Source organism: Amblyomma mixtum, chromosome 6 (assembly GCF_055824585.1).
Source record: "Amblyomma mixtum isolate Tamu chromosome 6, ASM5582458v1, whole genome shotgun sequence".
Classification (NCBI taxonomy): Eukaryota; Metazoa; Arthropoda; class Arachnida; order Ixodida; family Ixodidae; genus Amblyomma; species Amblyomma mixtum.
In genome coordinates this window covers 150,552,735-150,577,195 of record NC_143017.1, presented here as the reverse complement: position 1 = coordinate 150,577,195, position 24,461 = coordinate 150,552,735, and the positions used below count along the sequence as shown (strand labels likewise).

Genomic DNA, 24,461 nt, shown 5'->3' with positions numbered 1-24,461 from the left:
GCCCGCCGCTTCTTCGCTTCATGAATCTCCAGCCGGGCATCCCGCCGCCGTGGTGCTTTCTTCGTCGAAAAAAATGTCGCTTGTAACCCGGCCATTAAAGCAGCCACGGAAGCCGCAAGACAGAGGCTAGTTACGATTCTTAAAAGAAGCCTTTTGCTTGCACTTGACTTACACGGCTGATGGTAACGTTGATAACGGCAATGATCGACCACCTGGTATCGTTGATGTCACCATGACGCATTTAAAAACTACCACTTATAGTAAGAGACACTTATTCGCGGAACCTTTGTGGCAATAGCAGGCCGACAAGATGAAAAGTTATTTGTGGTAAAAGTGTCGCTCGGTTAGGTACTCTGCGAACAAGGAATTCTTGATGGCACTAACACGAAATCCGCTCAAGCGATCTGGGAGCATAAAGTTAGCATGGAGCTTCGCACAAGGAAGCTCAAGATTCTTAGCTTCACACGAAACTTCTTACCAAAACAAACTCGAACTGCGCCGCTGTGACCGCGTTGGAGCCACAGGCCAGCAAAGACGCCGTGATTGACAGTGCATTTTACAAAGAACGGTTTACAGTCAAATTCAGTTCGCAAGAGTCCGCATGGTTGACTGTCGGCGTGGGTACATTCGGCGCACTTTGCGCCGATTCAAATCCTCTCACCCGCCTGCCATCAGCTATTTTTAGCTAGCACGCCGACGTTCGAACGGCGCAATGCGTAGCATGTTTTCAAGAAAACATAAGCACCACCTTAAGCTCCGTCTTAATACTTCATGCGCAGCTGTTTGCATCTGACTGGTCAGGGTTAGCCCACATCAAGCCTGCAAGAACTTTTCTTAGATAGCTGGCGAAAAAAATAAAGATGAGTAAGGCGTCTTCAAATCTCCATCAAACGTAACGCCAGTTACACAGTATACAAGCGAGAAGTGAATTGCAAGAAAAAAATAACTACTTTATGTCTTTGTCTTCTTTGCCTTCAGGTTTCTTTTTTTCTGTTTTCTGTGCGGAGAACCCGAAGAGGGAAGGAAGAAAAAGAAGCGAATAAACGCGAAATAAAGAAAGAATTAAACTAGGCCGAAAGCTAACATTCACAGCGATCAAGTGGCCCGCCACCGCAATTGCAAATGCATCCTGGATCAGTCAAAACCCGCTCCCCAGAAACTGCAGAGGAAGCGGCAATAGCACTAGCTATGACTAGTAGTAATGCTGACCTGATCTTCAGCGATTCAAAAACAGCCATCCGAAATTTGGCGAGGGGCAGAATATCTGTCACAGCGGCGCGGTTGTTGAATCGGGCCACGGAGCGAGGGATTACGGAGGCGGAAATTGTCTGGGTACCTGCACACTCTGGGAACCCTGGGAACGAGACGGCTCACATGAATGCTCGAGGTTTCGTCAGCCGAGTAGGTGAGCCGGACGTCCCGGGAAGGTCCACGAGAGATGGGCTGGTATCCTTTCATGACATTACTACTCATTTCAGACTTAACCGGAGGATTTACCCACCCCCGGACAAGCAATTGGTGAAGGCGCAGGAATGCGTCTGGCGCCGATTGCAGACCAGATGTTTCTTCAACCCATACGTGTTGAGCAAAATCTACCCGGACATTCAGCCGGAGTGCAAATGGTGTCACGAATTGGCAACCTATGACCACGTATTATGGAGCTGTAGCATAGCACCGCCACCGGCGGACATTATGCGTGATCCTTCCCTCGAGCAGTGGGAGGCCGTGCTGGCCAGCTCAGACCCGGTCGTCCAGACCAGGGCCGTGGAGTGGGCCACCCAGGTCGCCGTCAGCCACGGGTTGATGGCCATCTAACACGGAATCGTCCACACATGCTCTCTGACGAAAATAAAGTTTTTCCATCCATCCATAACATTCACAGCCCCACGATGTTTTCGTTGCCCTCAGCTTCGTCCGTTCAGCCTAAGCAGGCAGTAGTAGAGCACAGAGATAGACTGCGGGCCTCGTTTGTGTGAGAAAAAAGCGAGAAATCTTCGAGCCTCGATGGCGGCGCAAAAACCTTAAGAGCCACTCCGTGTAGTTTAAGTGCTTGCGAGAACTCAGCGGGGCTGTGTAGCTTGAAAGACAGCGAGCGGAGTCAATGGCCACTCCATTCTCGCCCTAGACGCTGTAGTCGTTTTCTTTTACTCAATGGACGAGCTTTTAATTTTTGTGGTTTTTGAAGCTGCAAGTTTTCGCTCCATCCTTAAAACAAAGAAAACAAATCGCGACAAAGTGTACTGTCACACTAAAACTATTTTTCGTGTTTTTTTTTTCTTTTTCGGGGGTGGATATTATTTGGGCGCGACGCACTTCGGACTGACTGTACTTTGCTTGTCGATGAGTGCTTGGAGCAATGGTATCAACAAAGCTAAATAGCTTCATTAAACACTTGTAGTAGCAATAAAACAACAGTAACTCAACGCCATGACAGAAGCATGGAACGAACCTGTGAATATTTGTTTCGTGAGGTGCCTGGCAAGTGTTCGTGGGTAATATTTACGCGTTCGTTCCACTCGTCCTCTTCCGACTATGTTCTGACCCTTTAGGTGCCAACTGCTCGGGACATTACTGGCAATCTAGAGCACTGGCATCCACTCCCTTCACCCCTTTCTTTCAACCCATCCCATCAACCCTTTTCTTTACTCCTCCCCTGGGGTGCATGGAGACCTGCTCACCCAGGCAAAGCACGCGTAGGATGGACGGAGCGCTTGATGTGCGCTGTCCAGTCACGTGATTCTCTTTCTCGTATTCATGAACAATGGGGCCGAATTACTTTTTTTTTCAAGCGTTTCTTCAGGAGAACGCCAGAACTGCAGACGATCATTTATCAGAAAGTAGCAAAAAGTAGTAGTAGTAGTAGTGGGATATTTTAAAATTATTTTCTCGGGCATCGGAAATAAAGGGATAGCAGGCATACTGGAGAAATGAAATGAAAGAGGTGAGGGGACAGGCAGAAAGGATAGGGGGGCGAGGTACAGTGTACAAGTAATCTATTTACTTTTATATATATATATATATATACGACGCTGCCAGGACGCCATAGGAAGCATAAGAGGGTTCTCACACAGCTTCCACCCTCGCCGTTCGATGACGTTTTACGTCACATCAGCGGTAACTCAGGACGTTCTACGTCCGCCGCTTAAGAACGTGGGTGGCGCTGATGAACGCACTCAAGGTTAGGTTATTTGTAAAGATAAATACCCCCGAAAGCAGGAGATCTGACAGCCGTCGCCGTAGCTCATCGGTAGAGCACCGGACGCGTAATTCGGAGGTCATGGGTTCGGATCCCACCGGCGGCATGTGGTTGTTTTTCTTCTGCTTTTCTTATCAATTACCTTTAAGCGTTAAAGGGCCACTGACCAGGGTCCGGACATTTTTGAAAAACAAGCCCACTGCATAGATGAGGCATCGAAGATAACCTCTGCAAAATACTAGAGCCATGCGCGCCCCGAAAAGCTGCGAAAATTCAAATCAAAGCCCGTTCGTTCTTTCCTTCCTTCAAAAACGGGCCCGGCCCACTACTCTGCACCCCGCTGACGTCAGGGGGGGCTACTTTCGCTAAAGGCACTCCATTGGTGCATCGTTCTGACTGACGGGAGAAGGTTGGGCGTAGCCTTGGCGTCGCGTCGTCTGCACAACGCTTTCCGCAGCGCCTTCTGTTCTGGCTCATGCCTACAAACCCGCATGAAGGAACAAAAAAAAAAAAACTGCGGAGGGAGCGTGCGGCGACAGCCTTGAACCCTAGCCATAAAAAGTAAAAAAACAGTAAAACTGAGGGAGTTGGAAATTTATGTTCGAAAACTACGGACGGGCATGAAACCTTGATAGCAGCCCTTAAACGCATTCTACATTAAAATACAACGCACACACACAAACGCGACCACGCGCGCGCGCACGCACATAACGTCACCCAATCCGCATGCTCTTTCCATGGATGATGCGCAAGAAATTAGTAAACATGATTCGTCAAATGGAAGGCTCCTAAGCCCCGTAATTAATTTATAACTCATTTTTTTTTCGCTCACTTTGTCTTGGTTTCTGTTTCAACAACCAAATAGCGGCTGTGATGTCATATATGATTTGTGGAGGGATTCAAAAATCGCGATCTAATAGGTGCTTTTAACTCGTCATTCGAAATCTTGGGCAGGCTGGCGTAACAGTTGAATAGAATTAAAACGACAAGAGAGCAACTTCGTCGCAGTTTTTATATTCCTCAAATTACTCCAACATTTTCTCAGCGCGTCTGTGACGTCATAGCCATAGTTCAGCGATTGAAATCAAATACAAAACCGCTTCAGAAAAATAACTTAATTTTACATTATATATAATCATCGGTAAATATTACGTCGTGACTCATGATTTCAATGTCTGACGCCCCATTTCAAAGGAAAAAATGCAGCAGAAATTTGGTGTCTACCTCATTAGTAGCATCTCAGTCGTTCAGCGCATCCTTCGAAGAGATTGCTGCGGCGGGATTTCGTCGATAGAGGTAGACATATGAAAACACGTGCTAATTATGACAATTACAGCATCCCAGAATTTGCCGCTATGTTAGAGTAGAGCCGCACAAGGCCGAAGGCTTGAACCGAAGTTCTATGATCAACTCATAGCAGCGCTATTCTTAGTTTCAACTTATCCTCGACAGAAAGACGTTGTTTCGAAAAAGAAATAAGAAATGCCATCTAATGCGGAAAGCGTGATTTTTGAAGATAACTAGGCCACAATCTCGGGAAATTCGTAAAAGACAACGCGAAAAACTAAGAGATTGGCACAGATGGTATTTAAGTTGCCAGAAAAGACGTCGCTGCCATGCCCAGCACAGAGTCTCGAGCCTCATTAGTAGCAACGAAGCGACTGAGGATATTCCCAGCTTCACTCGCACGCTGCCGTCTGAATTTCCAAACTTTCCACAAGAGTGCGGTAGGATGAAAGCGAGTATGCATGGCGATTCATGCTCAAATAATCCGGCGCGAAAAACACGGACTCAGAGAGGAGAGGAGTCCTCTACTCTGAGTCCTCTCCTCTCTGAGTCCTTGTTTTTCGCTCGGGTTTATTTGAGTTATGAATCCTTTCCAACTAGCCCACTTCGCAGTCCTTTTCGAGAATTGCGGTGGCAAAGTCGCCTCTTTTCTCTTTGACCAGCTCTAAAGACTTTCGCTGACAGGACAGATGGCAGCGACAGGGTAGAAACAGATCACTGGAAAAATTTGAAGCGAAGCATTTTATAGTCTTGATACGCAGCTTGATACTTCAAAAATGCAAACAGGAGCATGCCTCCGAACGGCGCATTTCTGTCCCGGCGACTTATAGAATATATACACCAGGGATGTATATATGCACCATATCTAAACCAAGTATATATACACCGTATATACACCAAATATATACACCAGTTAGCGGTACGGGTGCAGTATATGCAGTGTGATCACTTTGATACTACTATTCTCCACCTACTGACAGCTGTAGCAAGCTGATACTACTAATTAACTGTTGAAATAGTCCTAACATCGAAATGAAATGTAACAGAACTAATGAAAAAGCAAAGAAGTATTCAATTTCTGAGAACATACAAGAGATGAAGAACGTTTGGAGTACGAAACAATTAAGAATGAAGGCAAGAAATTGACGATACTATACAAAACAATTAGAGGTCGACAGCGGTATACGTCGGCAACCAATTGTGACTTTTACACGCTCTTGCTTTGCTAGACTGAGAGGCGCTGTAACGCATCTTAGTTAAGCAAAGAGTTCAAACAGGGAAAGAAGAATTCTTTAAACTCACTAACCGTAGTTATGTCCCTAGAGGTAATGTCCACATCAAGGAACTTTTAAAAAGTAAGAAAGAACGCTGCTTGCTCTAGGCAAGATCGGGGATCTACATGATGCGTAGCCTCTCCTCTCATTCTTGGTTGGCAAACATGCGTTGGTAACCAAAAGACGGCGACGCGTCGCCAGTAGAAGCGATATGAAACCCGAGTACTACAAAGCACAGCCTTATCTCAGTCGAACATAGATTTTGTAGCGCAGAGCGGCCCATTGCGTCCGCAAAGGTCATTTCCATAAAGAGCAAAAAAGAAATTATGAAAAGCGCGCCTTTTCATCGTAAAGGTTTCGGATACTGCATTTCCAACAAAGAAAAAGGGAGATTTCCCTCGCTCCACTTTGCCACCTGCAAACGTTGCAGGTGGCATGGGGCTCTACTGCTACCGCATATCGCACTAACAATAAACCGTTGAGTAATAAATCCCTTGAGTGACCCCTGCTTCATATACTGTGGAGCTATCGGGCCCTGAAGACGCACAAGCTTTGCGGCGGGCATGAGACTGCGAAGGGAAGTGTCGAACCCACGAAGATGGAGCTCCTACCGCAGAAGCAGCAGCAAGCTAGAGAGTGTGAAGACATGATCCAGCCGTACGTTCCGTTGGCATCGAGGCAAAGCAACATAAATACCCGGCAGTACGTGCCTCCGGAGCTGAGGCAAGGCAGATTGGGCGGCAAGACCTGGCTTCATGTGCTGCAGCAAATGAAGCACTAAGATTGAGCAGCGTGTGCCGCCTGAATGGAGGCGAGAAGGCGCGAGAGGCAAGTAAAAGCCGAAAGAGCAACTAAGGTTTCCACTAGGCAATTCAGGGAAAACCCATTTTGGTATGGTTTCTCTGTCTACTGTCGAACAAGTTCGCGTTACAGGGGATAACTATCCAGTGAGTCATTTCGTCGTTTTGTTCATCGCAATGAAATCGAAGCGTCAGCTGTGGTGGAATATGTGTGAGTGAGAGGGAGAGGGCACCTGTATTTGCAACATACCACAAAAGCACCGACGATGATGTCTTGTGCCTGGCTTAGTAACGCCACAGAGTTTCTCAATAATACCTGGAGAAAAAGATGGCGCCACCATCTGCGCCCATTTCTTAAAGAGCACTTCATCCGCCGCGGGAACATCAGTGAGACAAAGGTTTTTATTTTTGGCGTGGCTAGTATTGGGCCGAAAACGTAGATTCTGCCTCTGAATCGGCAGCTACGCCGCGCATAAGCAATTATTTTGATAGTGCATTTTTAAACTCTTCAATAAATTTAACGCAAGTGGTGGGCTGGTATAGAAATTTTCACAGTATTTCCTGGAGGTCTGCTTCGGCAAGAGTCATATTGTTACGGCGGCTAAACCCCCGTTTCATACCCAACAATAGCCAAGCCAAGTACGAAACCTCATCTTCCAGGCATTCCTGCGCCTCTCGGTGGTGGATGAAGCGTAGCGCCCCCTGTTTTGCCTCTAAGTAATATTTCGAAACTTTAAGACTAAATCCAGCTTTTCATCCAGCAGATTACATGGAAACCAACCACTCCATCTGTAGAGAGTTGCCCAGGGGGAAGTGGTTGGGCTGAATGGCCACGAGGCAGGAAAAGACTCGATGTGCGACGAGGGCATGGATGCCTCGGAGCAGTTTGAGCATGAGGGCAAGAATTCTTACCCGCATGGCCCACCTCACGTCAGAAGACGGGACAAGTTTAGCAAGATATCGTAGTGGATTTCTGCAGCGATGTGAACGGACACGAGATGGTTTGATGCCCCGCATACCACTTTGTCACATTCCCTCCTCTTCGAAACATTATCACAATAAATTATAGCGTCTGTCGCTGAATACCAGCTTAAGTAATAGACCACACTAGAAGCACTATGAAACAACTGAAGTCATGGAGGCTGCTTCAAGTGAGACGCCGCTCAAGGACGGCAAATTGTGATGGATATAAAAGGAACTCGCAAGTCGGAGGAAAGCGTATCCGTCTTCCTTAAGAGCACGCCATTCACACGTCAGAATGGGTGGCTTAAGGAACAAAAAAAGGACCAAAGTTTACTGAAACTCTCGCCGTGGTTCCGCTTGCCAACCACGGCGTCAGAAGCACGTCTTCAAGTATACGAGAAGTGTCCGGCTTCTAAGTTTATGCTAACGGGGAAGAGAGTTTCGTTTTTCAAGCAAAACGGCTATACGCGCAGAGATTGAGCACTTGAGTGCGACGTATGACACGCCATTAACTCAATCAAATCTGACTTTCAGAACTATAACTAAGAAATTTCTATATCACCTGCAGATTGGAGGACACTTCAAAGGAACACCTCATTAACATTCAAGCCAATTAATCGTAAATGCCTGCACTTGTTTATTCAGAAGAACAGTTGCTGATACTATGCGTTGTTGGCGACGGAGGAGCCCAAGAGTTGAGTGGGTCGTTCAGGTCTGCAGGTCCAGGCTCCGAAATACGATGTCGAACTCCATTAAGGAGGAAACTGTACAGAAGGTTTATTTTATATATTTACAGTCGAGAAGGGAGTGTTCTGATAACAACACAACATCCTGTTAAATACGCTTCGTGTTCCCCAGATCCCTGACTGGGGAAAACATTTCGAAGAACGAGGTCCAATCGGATGGGCAGTGGATGACGCTGGTGGTAACACCCACGGCAGGGGGCGGTGCTAAGCTCTCTCGCTCTCTCGCAGCTCGGGAGATGGAAAGGGGTAGAGACAGTGTCATCAAACACTGATGTGTCGCTTTGATCAGTGCGGCAAGTCTTCTGCTCGTTCCCTCCCAGCAGGTGAACGAATGTCCTCGAACTTCCCCGCCGGATGTCCGAAGCACGAGACCTCTGTCGAGGACACAGCCGTCTTTCGATTAGCAGCAACAGCTTGACCTTGTGAGCACCACTCCGTCGTCCGGCGACCCGAGGGTAGACTCGGCCACTGGACGCCGCCGCCGTCGCCGCTGCTTCCGCCGCTGCTTAACCTTCGCCGTACCTTGCTTCACAATGACTCACGTCTGGAAGTTATTCTTCCCAGGCCCGTGTCCTCCGATCTTAAGAGCGTCAACAAGACAACAATAAAAAAAAAGTTGGTCTGCAAAGCCTCTGGTCTAGTACAAGCTCCATTCAAATCTGCGACACTATTTAAGTGCTCCCTCTGAGTGTATTTCAAACCTTTTCTTTTTGTCATGACGTTTTCAATTGCACGTTGTGCAGTGAAATTTCAGGTCATTTTGCGTCTGCCCGTAAGTGTCCCAGCCTTGCGACGGCGCTCCTACCGCTCTCTTGGAGCTGTAAGTGCTTTAAGTGATGTGGGGAATAGAGGTTTCGTTTAAAGTAAAGCGCTCCACGATAACAGGAATCATGGAGGGCAGTCCATCTGTATATTTAAAACCTCTAGATTTCTAAGCGTTACAGGCTGAGTGTTGTGGCCTCGGAGGCTTTGAGAAGCGGTCTGCACGTATAGATATATGAATACTTAGCTTGCTATTAATTATTAATCTAAAGCCGGCGATTCTATACCGTATTCAGCTCTTTACCAACATGAACATGTACGCAGACGTTTCAGGCATTTTGAGATGTTGGGTAAAGCGCGGGATCAATACCAATACGTGAAGCCCTACACTTTCAAGCTTATTTTTCCTCCTGTGTTTCCGAAAGCGATTTGGATCGTTAAGGTCTCTTACAGAAACCCAACCTTCTAATTAAATTTTATTTTTTCAAAACTGCTTATTCAGTTTGTGTGGATCAATGAAAGTTTTCTGTGTGCTCCGCAGATGAAGTTGAAATCGCCGCGCTGACCAACAATTTTCAAAAATTAAAAAAAAAAAAACTCTGACGATTTTTTTTTCTCTGGGCACATTCGACCTGCGGCATAAATTAAAGCATGTTCTCTTGAAGGGCTCTAGCAGCGCTCTATATTGGGGCTTATGTTCCCAGACCCAGATGCTTGGATCATGGGAGGCTTATATCCACGCGGTGGAGTTAATGCGCACGTGGAGCTCCAGAGAGATTCGTTTTGTAGGAGAACTGTGTCTTCAGTGGAAAGAAAGAGAAAAAACTTTTCATATGAGCAAAAGTAAAGAGGGAGGTACCCATAGTTCAGGGCTCTATTGGCAGTAGCTGCCTGGGTGGCCTGTGCAATCAGGTCGCGCTGGTAATCCAGGGCTGTGCTAGACCAGACAGCTTCCCACTGGGACGGAAAGGGGTGGGACATGGAGGGCACTGAGGGAGTATCGGAGAATTCCCATGTGGAATGATAGAGGACTGGATGTGCGCCACAAAAAGTTCAATTTGCGGTGTAGAGTGTTGAATAAAATGTCTGCCTAAGCGCAAGATGAGTGGAAAGCTTAAGCTTGCCTAGCGGACGTTTCGGCTCTTTTGTGTTGTCCATTACCAAGATGTGATTCCATAAAGCTACGCAGAGGGCGCCACGCAGAGAGTGCAGAGATGGCGACACAACTGTATATGCGGTCTGAACATTCTTATGTACCCCATGTGTTCCTCCTTTAATAAGTTCTAACTCATTAAACTTGTCCTCTGCATGCCTCTATTCTTGGTCACTACACTCCAGTCACGTCCAAAATTATGCGTTGAGGCATCGGAACAGCCTTCTAAGCTACTGTTAGGACGGTTTTCACGGAAATCGCGATAAAGAACCCAATCCACGAACACTCGAGTGAGGACATTCGTTAGAGAACTCCTACCGGAATTTCCCAATTTTATAGCGTCATTCGCAATTCCGGCGACAGAGATCGTATCTTGCTGTGCCTTCGCTGCGAAGGATATTAAGAATTCCGGCCTCACTTACGTGTGGCAGGTTGACGCAGTTTAGGGGGTATTTCGTCTTGCGCAAGAATGCGAAAAACATCCCGGAATGCGACCCGAGCTATTGTAGGGAGGGCAGAGAACAGAATGTCCGGCGCACGCTCACGAAAAGCAAAATATAGCACTCGTATGGCGAGAAGGTCTCTGGACAGACAAAAATGCGTTGGTAGACAGAGAGCGGATCTGCTCAATTTTTCACGCTTTTCTTTATCTTTTATCCATCGGGCTTGTTGGTTTCTGATCAAGGTTGTTGTCTCTTAGAAGGAAAGAATTTTTCCACAGACGGCATTTAAGGGCCCAAGTCATTTTTCCTCGCCCAAGCATAAAGGACAATATTAAATAGACTCAAGCATCGTCACCTCAAGAAACAAGGGTTACTTACTGTGGCGTGAGCCAGAAACAGGCCTGAAAATGCGCGAACACTGGGAAGAAATAAAACTGATGAAGCCGGCTTGTCGTGAAGCTTCCCGTCTCTCTGTAGGAGTGCGCAGGTGTATGGTAAGTTGAGATACCACGATCCCGAGCTCTGGTGTGTGCGACAAATGCACGCTGTCCCTAAACTATACGTTATACAAACCTCAGACCCAATAAGGGAGTAATTACTCATTGACGTCCACCCGAGCGCCGCCATACGGCTAAAAAGGAAAGCTATACAGCTTTCTCAGAAACTTCGTAGTTAAAGAAAAATGAGTAATTACTCCCTTATTAGTGATTACTCCCGTCAATGAGTAATTACTCCCTTATTAGAAATCTACTCCACCTTGGGGGATTCCCCAAAACATTGGGTCAACACTGTTCCCACTTCGAGTTATTGATCAATTCGCTCTCGCCCTACCATAAGCTTGCCGTCCCGGTTAGCTCAATTGGTAGAGCGACTGCTCCGGTGTAGCGGTGGTCCCGGGTTCGAACCCCGGACCAGGACGAATTTTTCTTTAACTACGAAGTTTCTGAGAAAGCTGTATAGCTTTCCTTTGTAGCCGTATGGCGGCGCTCGGGTGGACGTCAATGAGTAATTACTACCTTATTAGAAATCTACTCTACCTTGGGGGATTCCCCTAAACATTTGGTCCTCACCTCAGACCCAGTTTGTCTTAAACTGCACTTCGGTCTAAGTCCTGCATTGTTTAGACTCCGGCGTGCCCTAGACCTTGCACGCATTAGAACACATCCTACGGGGACTGTGCCGCAATATAGGGCATGCATTACACTATATGTCACAATATACAGGCGCGCATTCTTTAGAATGCGGCATTCCCTAGACGACGGCATACGATAGACCACGCACGGCGTATACCATGCCCTAGACACGACTTACACACGATGCGCATGTCTTCGACTTTGCCACAGTCTAGGGCGTACATTCTTTAAACTGCGCATTGCTTTAATCATACAACCCTTGGACCACGTACTACGGGATCATGTCCTAAGCACTGCTTAGGGGGCGCTTACCTTAGAGTGTGCAGCAATATAGGAAGCTCATTCCCTACAATGCGACATGCCCAAGACGACGCACATCCTGGATTGTGCTCTAGACGCATCTTAGACCATGCATGTCCTAGACTGTGCAGCAGTCTGGGAGGGTGCATTTCCTAGACTGCGCTTCCTTCTCACTTCCCCACCCCTCCCCTCCCCCCCTCTCACATCCTTCATTCCTTCTTTGACGGCGCTGTTTGTGTGCTAAATTTAGCTCAGCGGAATACAGGCATGGCAACCATGTAGCGGCTCTATGATTAAATCACGCAGCAGAGCCGCTGTCCCTTACCAGCCGCCAGAACCGGGGTTGGCAAATATTTCTCCTCTAGGCTTTCTACGAACCTCCAACCACTAAGAATACATGCACACGCTGGCAGTAAAACGAAGCTGACAGCGCCGATATTGCGCATTGTTTAAGCACGAAATCGATACATTTTGATCTTTCTTAGCGTCTCGGGTCACGTACCGCGAAGATTAATCGGCTCATCTTCTTAAGGGCATTTAAGTCAACAATCGCGCAGGCTCTGAACTTTATTTAGCTTTTATTATGCTTGCGGCAGATCCGAGAGTTTGCCATTGAACTTAAAGCACGCTTCTTTCTTGAGATCCCGCATTGCTCTTTTTTCGTAACCCGCATGACCAAAAATCGATATTTAATTTTTTGCAGAAATCAGATTAGGGCCTCTTGAGGGATCTCCTGTGCGTTAAAGCCGAAATTTAAAAAAAAAGGACAGTTTTGTTTTATTACATAATGCAAGAAGAAAGTTATTACGTAAAGGACGAGAGGTACGAAGTCACGACACCGAAGGAGGAAACGTTTCAGCACTTCAGTGTCTGGAATAATAGTACATCAATGTTCGAATGGTGATGAGCTGCCCTAATGAAACGATTTGAATTTTTTTCGGTGAGTAGAGTTACCGCAGCGAGTCGGGATTATTTGCGCAGCAACATGTGTCGAACATGTATCTGCGTGTCAGATGTAAGAACAAATGTGGGACCATTTGGCTTATTTCTCGAAACTTAGGTAACTAACCCTGGTTACACGGGTTCAATTTTAAGTAGCAAATGAGACCAGGACGACCACGTCGGTAGCTGTTCAGTTGGCTTGAAGGCGTTACATAAAAACTTCACGAGCTCAGTGCATGGAACAGAAAAAGATCTCGTTTAGTGTCAGCCAGAATAGTCACATAAGCATTTTCGAACCAACGAATGAGGAATTTTCATTTCTGTAAGCGTGATGCTTACATCACGCCCTCACATAGAAATGCACATGATACTTACGCATGTATAACTCTACTAGCAATTGCTCTGTTTTTGCTGGAATAAGGAACCGTTTTATAACAAAACCGATCGCGATCTGCGGACACCAGAGAATATTTTGCAATCGAAAACCATGTCCTACTTTTGATTATTTTTTACTTGTTGTCTCTACTTGATAAGATTGTGTCTATCTGTTTATGAAATAAAATTTCCTGCGCTCTCTTGTTCATTTTCATTTCGTTTATTCATTTCCCTGTTTATACAGGATTCCCGTGTATTTTTAAACGCCTTTCAAGTTAAGCTATTTAGTTCTGATAGGCTTAGCGGCTGCTGAGAAAGACGTCTTTTATGCTTTTGAAATAAAAACAATGAAAACGTTTCTTTTTTTTCTTAACAATCTTTTTTTTTAATCGTGTTCCGTTCATGATCGCCATTTCACTGATCGGAACAGCCGCAGTAGTGACTGAGTGGTTATAACTGCCTTCTGAGCACCAGATCTCCGACACGTTTCCAGGCCGCACCGACCGTATTTTAATGGGTGCGCGTGCGCAAATGCTATATTACTAAAAATCTGGAACACGCCAAAAAGCCACGAGTGGTTCACCTTAATTCTGAATCCTAAAGTACTGCGTCTCTCACAGCCCTGGTGTGGATTTGGGACGTCGAATTACCTGAGTTCGTTCAGCGCTGTACCCGCCGCAATGGCGCGTAAAAATGGGCTTCCACAGCCCGCCGTTGAAGTCCGAAAACTTCGTCTCGTGAGAAACCACAGGTGTACTCACCGCAGTCCATGCCGTACCAGCGACCCGGGAACTCCATGCGGTCGCGGGCGTAGCTCTTCAGGGAAATACCGTCCCTGTCGGTACAGACACAGCTGCAGAAAGTAGAAAGAACAAACAACAAGAACAAACAATTTATGCGCATCGCGAAACATTCACTTCATTTCGATAACAGAGAGAAGCGCTAGTAATTATTGTAGCGTCTGTACCAGACGCTCGAACCCCACTGAACTGGTATAAAAACAGTGAGAGCTAATTGGCTAGATTGCGACAACTATTTGGTCTATCTCGCTTCCCTCGTCTTTCACATTCCTCACTTTCTATGTGTCGACAAGCGGCTTAAGCTGAACCGGTATAAAAACAGTCAAAACTAGTTGGCTAGATTGCGACCACTATTTCGTCTATCTCGCTTCCCTCGTCTTTCACATTCTTCACTTTCTAGTGTCGACAAGCGGCTTAAGCTGAACCGGTATAAAAACAGTCAGAACTAGTTGGCTAGATTGCGACCACTATTTCGTCTATCTCGCTTCCCTCGTCTTTCACATTCTTCACTTTCTAGTGTCGACAAGCGGCTTAAGCTGAACCGGTACAAAAACAGTCAGAACTAGTTGACTAGATTGCGACCACTATTTCGTCTATCTCGCTTCCCTCGTCTTTCACATTCTTCACTTTCTAGTGTCGACAAGCGGCTTAAGCTGAACCGGTACAAAAACAGTCAGAACCAGTTGACTAGATTGCGACCACTATTTCGTCTATCTCGCTTCCCTCGTCTTTCACATTCTTCACTTTCTAGTGTCGACAAGCGGCTTAAGCTGGAGTTAACCTTCTGGTTTTCTTTTTTTTTTTTTTGGCGCTGTACTTTCTCCTACAGAGCATCACGCGCTGCACGTGTAGGTCACAGACTTCTCTTAATAATGTTTATTTGTATGAGCTCTAATGTCGTGTCCATAAATGTTCTTAGAGCTTTCGCACAAACTTTGCCCAGCTTTGTCTGCTGTTTGCAGGCTTAAATGCCGTGTGCTGTCTCGTTACCGTACGCTATTCTTCAGACGCTGTCACACTCGGTGCCAACAGAGGCTTTGGCTGCCTAATTAGCCATGCTCAAGTGTGCCATGGGCCGAAGCGAACAAGCGGATGAACTAAAAAGTGAGACGTCAGCGCTCCTCTAATTAGTCGTCTTTGTTTGTTTTTTTTTAAGAGACGGGGAGGGTGGAAGGATAATCCGGTGAAGCCGCCTGTATGGCCGGTAGGAAGTGGCAAGAAATGTTAGACTATGTCGTCAACTCGTGAGCCAGACTCAACGCGAGAAGACGAAGGCCCGAAAGGCAGCCCCTGGCTATGCGCGCAGTTATGTTCCTGTATCTTGGTGTGTTTTGGGGGGGTGAGCGGTATTGTGCGATTAAATTAAGCGGAGACATACGACCACTAAACCTGAGGTTCGACAGCGGCCACCGACGTATACGCATGCCTTGCTGTTCTTCTTACTGATCACAATCACGTTCAATGTAGCGTGTTGAAGCAAGACAGCAGAAAAGTTAAAAGCGTTTCAGCTGCATTGCAGGGAACACGAGGCCTCGTTTTATTCTTTTATAACCAATGTTATATCAATTTTATCTTTTATAACGATTTCAGCCGGGCGAGTTTACCACCCCCGACGCATTCGCTGCATCCGAGATCGCAAAGTGAAATATTAATTCAAAATTATAACGTCTTTGAAAGGAGGACAAGAATAATATAACATTTCTACTGCATTCCAAACATACTTTATTCTTTTTCGCCTTTTGTCACTGACTCAAGCGGTGTCATGAACCTGCTGTTGTAGTCTTGAGCCAAAGACGAGTAGATTAAAGAGATAAATATTCATAATAGAATCTAAAGATAATCATTACATTTTGTCAGTCCACTTGTGAGCGTCGTACGCTCAGAGGCGGACCGCAACACGAACACTTGTATTTATTGCACAACAAGCTGGTTGTATGCATTAGAAAGAGTCTAGCTAACAAATGTTGCCGAAGTTCAACCTGACAGATTTCGTTGATTGAACAAGCCTCCTTAATCCATGCAGTCTAACGAATACAGTGACTCGTAAGATTATATTTATTTATTTATTTATTTATTTACTCTGAGGGCCGAACCATTACAGAGAGGAATGGGTAAAAAAAATAAGAACATAATTAGTACAGTACCACCACGTTGTATAATCGCTAATGGCATTCTAAAACAGGTAGGCGTCTGTAATGGAGCTTTTTTTTTTATTAATTTTCATTAATAAAAAACTGGCCCACTTTGGCAGGTCAGAAAGCCGTGAGCTCTAATTGCTTATTTTATGTCTGCCGACCTTACTGTTACACCGTTTTCTGGCAGAAGTTATTGCGCATCCACAGCTGGCCGTCAGCTGAAACCAAAAAGAATGCTGAGCAACGCAACCCGTCTCTGCATTTTTGCATTTAACGTCAACGTTTATTGCCTTTGAAAACAACATTTACCTGCAAAATCAGGGTTTTTGCATTGGTTCGTGTATTGCACCTATTTTGAGCGATCTGTTTTTAGCTTACTGTGACAAGGCTCATTTTGAGCGGCTAGATGACCGTAGGATTTTGAAAATTTTTAGGTATGTTGATGACTTTTTAATTGTTTTAGGTGCACCTGTTTTTACTGACCCGAATGTATCGAGTACTTTAGACTCTTTTAATGCATGCTTTAGGCCCCTAACGTTTATACTCATAAGTTGCCGACACAGGCCAACATTAGGTTTTTAGATCTGCGGCTGCGTTTCAACCACGATCATACCTGCTGGATGCATGAGCCTAGAGCCAACAAGCCTCCTTTGCCTTACAGCTCTGCTCATTCAAAGTTGGCAAAGAGGGGCATTGTTCTTCCCTTCTTGTCGAGCGCTCTCTGCAAGTCATGCGAACATGCTGTGGAAGAAAGTGTACAAAAGCAGGTAGAAAGTTTGGAGGCGGCGAGTTATCCCAAACATGTCATTATAGAGAGTTTTAGTATAGCGTTAGCGTGATAGCGGACCTAAGGGAAATTACGTTAGCGTGCCGCAAGCAACTTATCCCCACAGACAGTTTTAGTGTAGCGTTTTGAAAACGCTAAACGCCATCTGCTTGACATGGATGCCAACGCTCCTTCTAAAATGGTTGACATTGCCGCTAACTTACCAAAGTATAATATTTCCGAGTTTGTTAAACGAATTATTAGTGCAGCGTTCATTTTCGTCTGCAAAATTACCCCGAAATTAAAAAAAATAATAAAATAGAAACGTAAAATAGTGGCGCCATCTAGTAAAGGCAATGTTAACTACAAGCCGTTGGAGCAAGAATATTTGTTATCACATGACGTCTAATGTTAAAAAAACTTTTGTAAATTTAATATAAACTCTCTTTACATAATTTAAGTCCATAAAACACCGCGAAAAGCCTCCAAATCTATTTATGTCTCGTTCCAGACGTTTTAGCTGGGTTTCTGCTGCGTTTCGGGCCGTTGCAGACGGTAGCAGTGCAGCTGGAGGTGCTATTAGGCTTGCGCGCTCCAGAATCGAGAGCGTATCTTAAAAACAGGGCTGAATTGCAGCTTAAACTTCATCGTCGAAGCAAGGTAAGTCATAGCGAAAAGCAAAAACACCAGTAGTTGCCGGTAAACATGCCGACCGGAATCGCAAGAGCTGCTGAATCGGCTGAAGCGGGCGGCTGTCGCTTGAAAGGACGCCGCCATGTTTCCACGCTAAGGGCGCAAATGCCGCAACGCTAAATTCTGAAAATTGCGTGCGTACGCTAACGCTATTTCCCCGTTAGCGTTCTGCGCATGCGCACTCTGGACCCGCTATTCCGCTATGCACGCAATTACGCAAAGCCCGCTATACTAAAACTCTTGTCTCAGTCGCCGAAGGCCTGCATCACAGAAGAAAAGTTATGTCCCACATGAGCGACGAACAGAGAGCGGAGGAGAGAAGGAAAATTGAAGAAAAAAGAAAGAAAAGGCAGCCGTGATTCGCTACGGGCATAAGGTCTCGCACAATCTAAGGAAGGTTGGGCAACGTTCTAGAGTAAAAGTAGTATCCACGGCACCTAAAAAGCTTTTGAGTGCGAGCGAAAAGAGCTGCCCTACCCAAACGCGGAAACCTGAGTGCAGAATTAAGCACAGAAATGCCTACGTGCCTTGCAGGAAGGGTGTGGTATGCAAAATTACACTTTCATATGGTCCGCTGTACATAGGGCAAACGGGCAGGTGTTTGAATGTACGCCTCCTAGAACACAAGATTAAAGTTGATAACATCACCACAGACGGCCATCTGGCGGCCCATTGCAAAAAAAATATGACGCAGTACCACCTTGCCATCCCCTGTTCGACAAGACAGACATTTTGTATCGGCACCATAACGACTTGACTACAGAAATCAAGGAAGCGTGTGAGATAGCACGGGCTGGTAATGGATGCGTCAGCAGACCGACTGTGACATTTTCAAAGAAAGAGCTCGATTTCATGGCATGACTGCATGTGGGATTTTGTTATGTTTCTTTATGTTTTTTTCTTTCTATCTGCTGTATCAGCAGTGTATATATGCTCCTGATCTGCAATACATCCGCTGTGTTGAAAGTTAGCGCTTGTCCCGTCTCGTCTTTGGCCTGCGTTGTTCCCGCGCTATGATTACTGTGTTACTCTCCCATATCTATGGTATCTGGTATCAGAATTAGAGTGTGTGGGTTACGCCACTACATTGCATAGTAATCGCAACAGAGGTATTTTCCAAACTTTTCAAGGTATAGTTTTCCGTCGTCGACGTGCTGTGCCGTAACCTAAATCCCAATGATGTCATCACTGAGCAAAAATCTGACCCAGGTTGACTGTCTGTCCAGCGAAAATGCAGGCTTAGAATTCCTGTACGCATCCTCTGTGGGGTTCTCCCACATCAACTGTTCAACACTTAACACTACACCAAAACTGGCAAATGAAAAAAAAAAAGCAGGTAAGAACCCTCTTTGAAAACCGTTGTAATAACAATAAAACTATGACGTCAATAGCCATGCACGTATTGGTCTGGTGCCGACCGCCACTGATGTACTAGCTCTAACGGTTTGCCACAGACATTCTGTATTTCAGCAATAGAATAAATAAATGTTTAGGGTGAGTGTGCCTCCTAAGGCCTTAATGGCAGCCGAAATAATGGGGCTGATTGCGTACCACACTCACAGCCATCGTGTCCTGTGCACAATGGTACACAATAGGCGAACGTGGACGCACGACGTGAATAGGTCATGCATACGACTCGACTATGAATGCATGAGTTTCATGTTTACTTCGCAGAAACTATTCGAATAAAAGATAAAATTCATAGTTGCGTGCATCGTCTTGGAAAACTGACACCTAAGTGTGACTGCAAATGATATGCAGAAACTACGAATGGAAGTACTGTCGATAAAGGCTAACAAACTCAAGTCCTGCGCTTGCTTTTACTAAAGTATAATACGAACGTGTCCATCAACTTGCATGTAAACGCTGACCGTAGGATAGATTTACCTGTATCATTTAATGCGGCGTCCTTGGCAGCCGAGCATTTGCTTTTTCTTCTCTTTTGTACTTTTTGATAACACAGACATCATTGAGACAAAACACTGAGGCTACCAGCCCAGCCAAGCATGAAACATGTGGCCCAGAACTAGACACATTTACCGCAACGTGGGCTATTAGTGTTTATGTTAAGAAGGAAGAGTAGTCGCTTAGATCGCCGCTATGAGTTCCTCTCTTCACTGAATGTAGACGCAGCTTACGCCTCTGATGGCAGTATCCTTGGCAGTCTTAGCGCAGCGCTTGGAAGTCTTGAAAAATACTTGACAAGTTCTTCGTAGTCTCAGTACTTGCCACAGCGCAAGAACTTTCCCACCTTCGCTCATACCCGACGTGTGGTCCGTTTACCGTCTGAGTGCTACGAAGTCGAGTGCGCGGTTCTTGAGGGAATTCTCATTCGGATGCAACGTACGGTCCTCAATAGTCTTAACCTGGCCGAAGTGCATACCTTTCGGGACGTCCGCACTGGACGCGCGCGAAGCTTCCATCCAATTCGCAGGCCACTCCATCCAATCCCAGCACCGTTTGACCCTTGCGACTGAAGTGGAGCGCCAGGGACCTCGTACGCACCAGTTCCTTTTCGCAGGAAGTCAAGTATCCCGATCCGTGCTGCGCGGCGTCATCTGGAAAACGATATTCAGAGGGTTTAAAAAACTTATAGCCTACCTTTTTGTCGACAGTAGACGTAAGCTGAACTGCCCTGCAGGAAAGGCAGAGCGCTTTCTAGTGCGGCTCACTGATGCCACCATCGGGTTTTGGTCAGGTCTTTCAGCTTCTAAACGTGCCCCCGCTTTCGCCCGCTCGCGTTCTTCAAGCTGGGCAGCGCGCATGGTCTCACTTCTGCTTTCGAGATATCAGTCTCCGCCATCAGCAGCTTTTCTCGGCTGTACAGCACTTTTGGCTCGCTTCGCCGCTTTTGATGCTTTATGTGCCCCGGCGTTCAGCCGTTTATTTTCTTACTGCTGGGCACCACGGTCAGCATCTCTAGCTGTTTTCACTGTTTTACGCTCTATAGCGTTAGCCCGCTCTTCAGCGGCCTCAGCAAAGATTCGCCGAGCAGAAATAACGGATGAATGATGAAGACTACGATTTCAGACGCAAAGCGCGAGAGGCTACCAGTTAGAAGGTAGTAGCGCCTGAGGCTGCGGCGATTGCAAAATGCTTTACAGCATACGGAAACAAAGCTTTCTGGTCTTCTCCGCATCTGTGTCAAAACCCCTACGGAGATATAATATTGTACAATTATTTACTGTACCAAGAGTATAGACAGCTTACAGTTATTTACAGTACTAACTGTACAGACCTCATTCGGCGAAAACGCCATGATTTAAAAGAACGTCAATTTGGACTATTGCTTTTTCATCAAGATGTGTGCGCCCGAAGCCTTCACCACCCATCCTCAATCTCCAAAAAGCCTCTACCCAGCATCCACCGACCTCATCCTCCAAAGCCTCCACCGACCAGAAGCTGCCCACGCAGGTGCAGAGCAGAGATAGTCTGACCTTTGCACAGGTGCACAGGGGCAGAGAAAGGCTAGAATGAGCTTTTCACAGGTGTACAATATAAGCACAGACGCAGATCAGCGATATACTAACCTTTGCATAGGTGCACCAGTTCAGTGCATGTGAAGAACGTGGGTAGATCCACCTTTGTTAAGGTGCACAATATGAGCACAGGTGCAGAGCAGAGGTCATTGACCTTTACACCGGTGCACAAAATAAGCACGGGTGCACAGCTGGTGTAGTTCTGTGTCCTGTGCCTTTCTCATGTCTCTGCATTTTTGTGCGCTTACGTTTTCGTCAAAATTTTGAGCAACCAAATAGCCCAAGAAACAGCCTTGTAGAATGGCTTTTGCGTAGGTGCACAAGATAAGCACAAGTGCAGAGCCGGCTAGATTGACCTTTGCACAGGAGCACAAATTAAGCGCGGGTGCAGAGCAAGGGTAGATTGGTCTTGGCATAGGCACACCAGTAAAACACGGGTTAAGTGCAGGGGTAGACTGGCCGTTGCACCTGCTGCTGTGCTGTTGTACCTGTGCAGATGTGAAGAAGGATGGACGAGCGAAATTGACCGGACAGTGCGATATAGCTAACGGGAAAGTCAGAATGTGAGCGCATAATCTATTTGATGCATTAAAATACTTGAAGCCGTTCGGGGTCTTTCTGGGAGGGGCGATACAAGGAAATACAGGTACAAAAAAGCTGTGAAAGATTTAAAACACAAATCCGAAAGATTTCATGAGGTCAGTTCTATTTCTCAATGAAATCAATGCTATTTAATGCAGCCATAGGTATAGCACACCAGTCATTTCTGGTACGAGGAAAGGTGGGATGTTTAAATACTTTAGTTCTTGTGGAGAATGGGATTAGTGAACCAGAGTGACGATGCGTCGTTGACCGTGTCGCAGGAAATGGCTTCAAATATTGCTCTGGGCTCAATAGCAATCTGTTAGATTTGAAAAGAAAAAGATATTTTAATCTCAAAATTTTTCGCCTTAATTTTAAGGTTTGAGTCGTGTTGAGTCCTAAAAATTTGTCAGTCCTGTGTGTGTCCTGAAAATTTTGCGTCAATATCCCGCAGCATGCACCTATAAGTTCCCAGCAATTGCCTGTAACTGCTCAACGCAACTCTCCAATAATTATTTCAAATTATGCTTCCAAGTGTTTGCAATAAATAAAAACTACCGCATATTCCGGCATCTTTCCATGAAACCATGGGGCTATGAAAACGCATAAATTTTATAGCCATTAAAAATAACATATCACCGTTTAAATGAAATGTCGAGGTATCCTTGTAATCTTAAAAAGATCACTCAGATTTCATATTCTTCATGTTCCAGCTGAGCGCAGTGCGCTACAGCAACCCGCTGCATCGGTCGAGGCAACAGGTGCGGAGGCTCACATGCCGTGCCACAGTGGAGCTGCCATTCTCAACAGCGAATTCAGGCCATGCACCACGCTGTGGTGAAAATCTCGCTTATGTCGCCACCTTGTAAAACTATCCATGAGTATTTGATTCCTATCAGCTTTGACTACCCGACAGATCTGATCAAATAATTCGTTATGCTGCCAAAAAATTGATTGGTAACAAAATGTGCGTTATATCATATATTGGATTAGCTCTGTAAAAAATCGTTCACACTAACCAGACGAGAGTCGATTTAAGGTGGTGTTGTTGGTTTAGTTTATGGGGTTTAACATCCCAAAGCGACTCAGGCTATGAGAGACACCGTAGTGAAGGGCTCCGGAATTAAGGTGGTTGTTGTGGTAGTCGTGGTTGTCTGTTTATTTTTAAAATGTCATTGAAATAAATACAACCAAACCAAAGTAATGAATCGCAATTAACAAAACAGGAAGATAAGAAGTTTACTTCTTCTATCTTCCTCTCTTTTTTTCTAATATTATTTTTATGGATATGCGCTAGTGCGCGCACTTTTTACGACTGAAATAAATAAACGAATGCAAAAAAAAACGATTTCAAACGTCATCCATTTGCTTCCGCAAAGTGAGGCTAGGAAGCTACAGACCGCACTCATTGCATTCCTAACGTGTTTAAACACGTTCTCAGCATATTGGATTGGATTGGATTGGATTGTATAACCGATGCATCCCCACAAGTCTAACCACAAGCACCACCACCAGCTACACTACCAGCTGAACCATGGCGTAGCTACGGATATTGCTTTCGCAATTACCGGGCTTAACCAAGCTAAGCCACAGCCATTTTTTTTTCTGCTTACCATAAGCAAATGAAAGCCCTTGCACATTATCGGGTAGTTTATTTGTCCATATTGCGTATTCACATATAGCTTGTTTTACAACATGCAATAATCATCCTAAATCACTGTGTCATTTTGTATCAAGAGCTAAGGCAAAAGATGAAGTTGATAACCAAAAAAGCCCAAAACCGACTAATTTTATTTTTTCTAACATGTTCGTGTGCCCGTAAAATTTCCTATGCGCGCTAGCAAAAACGGGTCCTCAAAGTTGTTGAGCAGTACACTCTAGGAATCAACGAAACAAGACTACAAACGAGCACCTAAAATTCGTTGCATCATCAAAGGACGCATAGCACCTCTTCCGTGCAGTATAAACGAAGGTAAAAAAAAAAACCTAATGAGATCCTCTTACAGCCCTTTATTGCCTCTTGACTAGTAGCATCCCCCACTGCTTACTTCACTGGGCGCATTGCACAAACGAAAGAAGCTCCTATTTCAAGACCGCGCACTCAATGAAACCACCGAGCCTTCAGGGAAGCGGTTATCTAACCGCTTGTCTCACTATAAGCACGCCGATATGCCCAGGATAAGCGCTTAGATTTCCCCTGGGGATTTGTGCCGTCGTATCTAGCACTCCTTCCTTCGCCATTCATTGGCTGAGCTTGGCGGCTTAAGATTTCCTCCCTAAGATCCCCTCGCTGGAAGCGTCGGCCTGGTTAATGAGTCAAGCTCGGAATGAACCGGCCTAACCGCAATGATACCGGTCGCTGCGCTTTTATTCCTCTTTGTGTTTGACTGTCTGTGTGCTATGCTCGTATCGCATTTCGTTGGGTCAGCCAGTCAGTTCAGTTTTCCTAGTTTACTGGTCTTACAACTGAATGGTTTCGTATTCTGCTGGGCTGGCGAGACACCTGATTGCAGATATTTCTCTTGTTTTTATGCCGCCTTACTGCACCCACACACTATCCAGAATGCAGGCTTTCCGTAATGCAACAACCTCAGACATGTTAGGCAGTGTACATCGAGAGCCGAGATTGACC

At 45.7% G+C, this 24,461-nt stretch overlaps 2 protein-coding genes across 3 annotated transcripts in view; one reads left to right on the top strand and one right to left on the bottom strand.

Moving 5' to 3' along the window:
• The window catches only part of LOC149340762 (protein GVQW3-like), a 24,365-nt gene extending 16,842 nt beyond the window's left edge, over window positions 1-7,523 (top strand). Inside the window, exon 2 of the mRNA XM_089550029.1 lies at window positions 7,353-7,523. Coding sequence (XP_089406155.1) covers window positions 7,353-7,523 — 171 coding nt within the window. The remainder of the gene's footprint in view (window positions 1-7,352) is intronic.
• LOC149340761 (thyroglobulin-like) overlaps window positions 1-24,461 on the bottom strand; it is a 95,495-nt gene that overhangs the window by 24,541 nt on the left and 46,493 nt on the right. Inside the window, exons 6-8 of one of the 2 annotated variants that reach the window (XM_089549612.1) lie at window positions 20,152-20,326; window positions 14,136-14,227; window positions 7,696-8,846 (exon numbers count right to left, since the gene is read on the bottom strand). In XM_089549612.1, the coding sequence (XP_089405738.1) occupies window positions 8,818-8,846; window positions 14,136-14,227; window positions 20,152-20,326 (296 nt within the window). In that variant the 3' untranslated portion in view covers window positions 7,696-8,817. Of the gene's footprint in view, window positions 1-7,695; window positions 8,847-14,135; window positions 14,228-20,151; window positions 20,327-24,461 lie in introns of those variants that run through there. The other variant, XM_089549611.1, reaches the window with a different exon arrangement.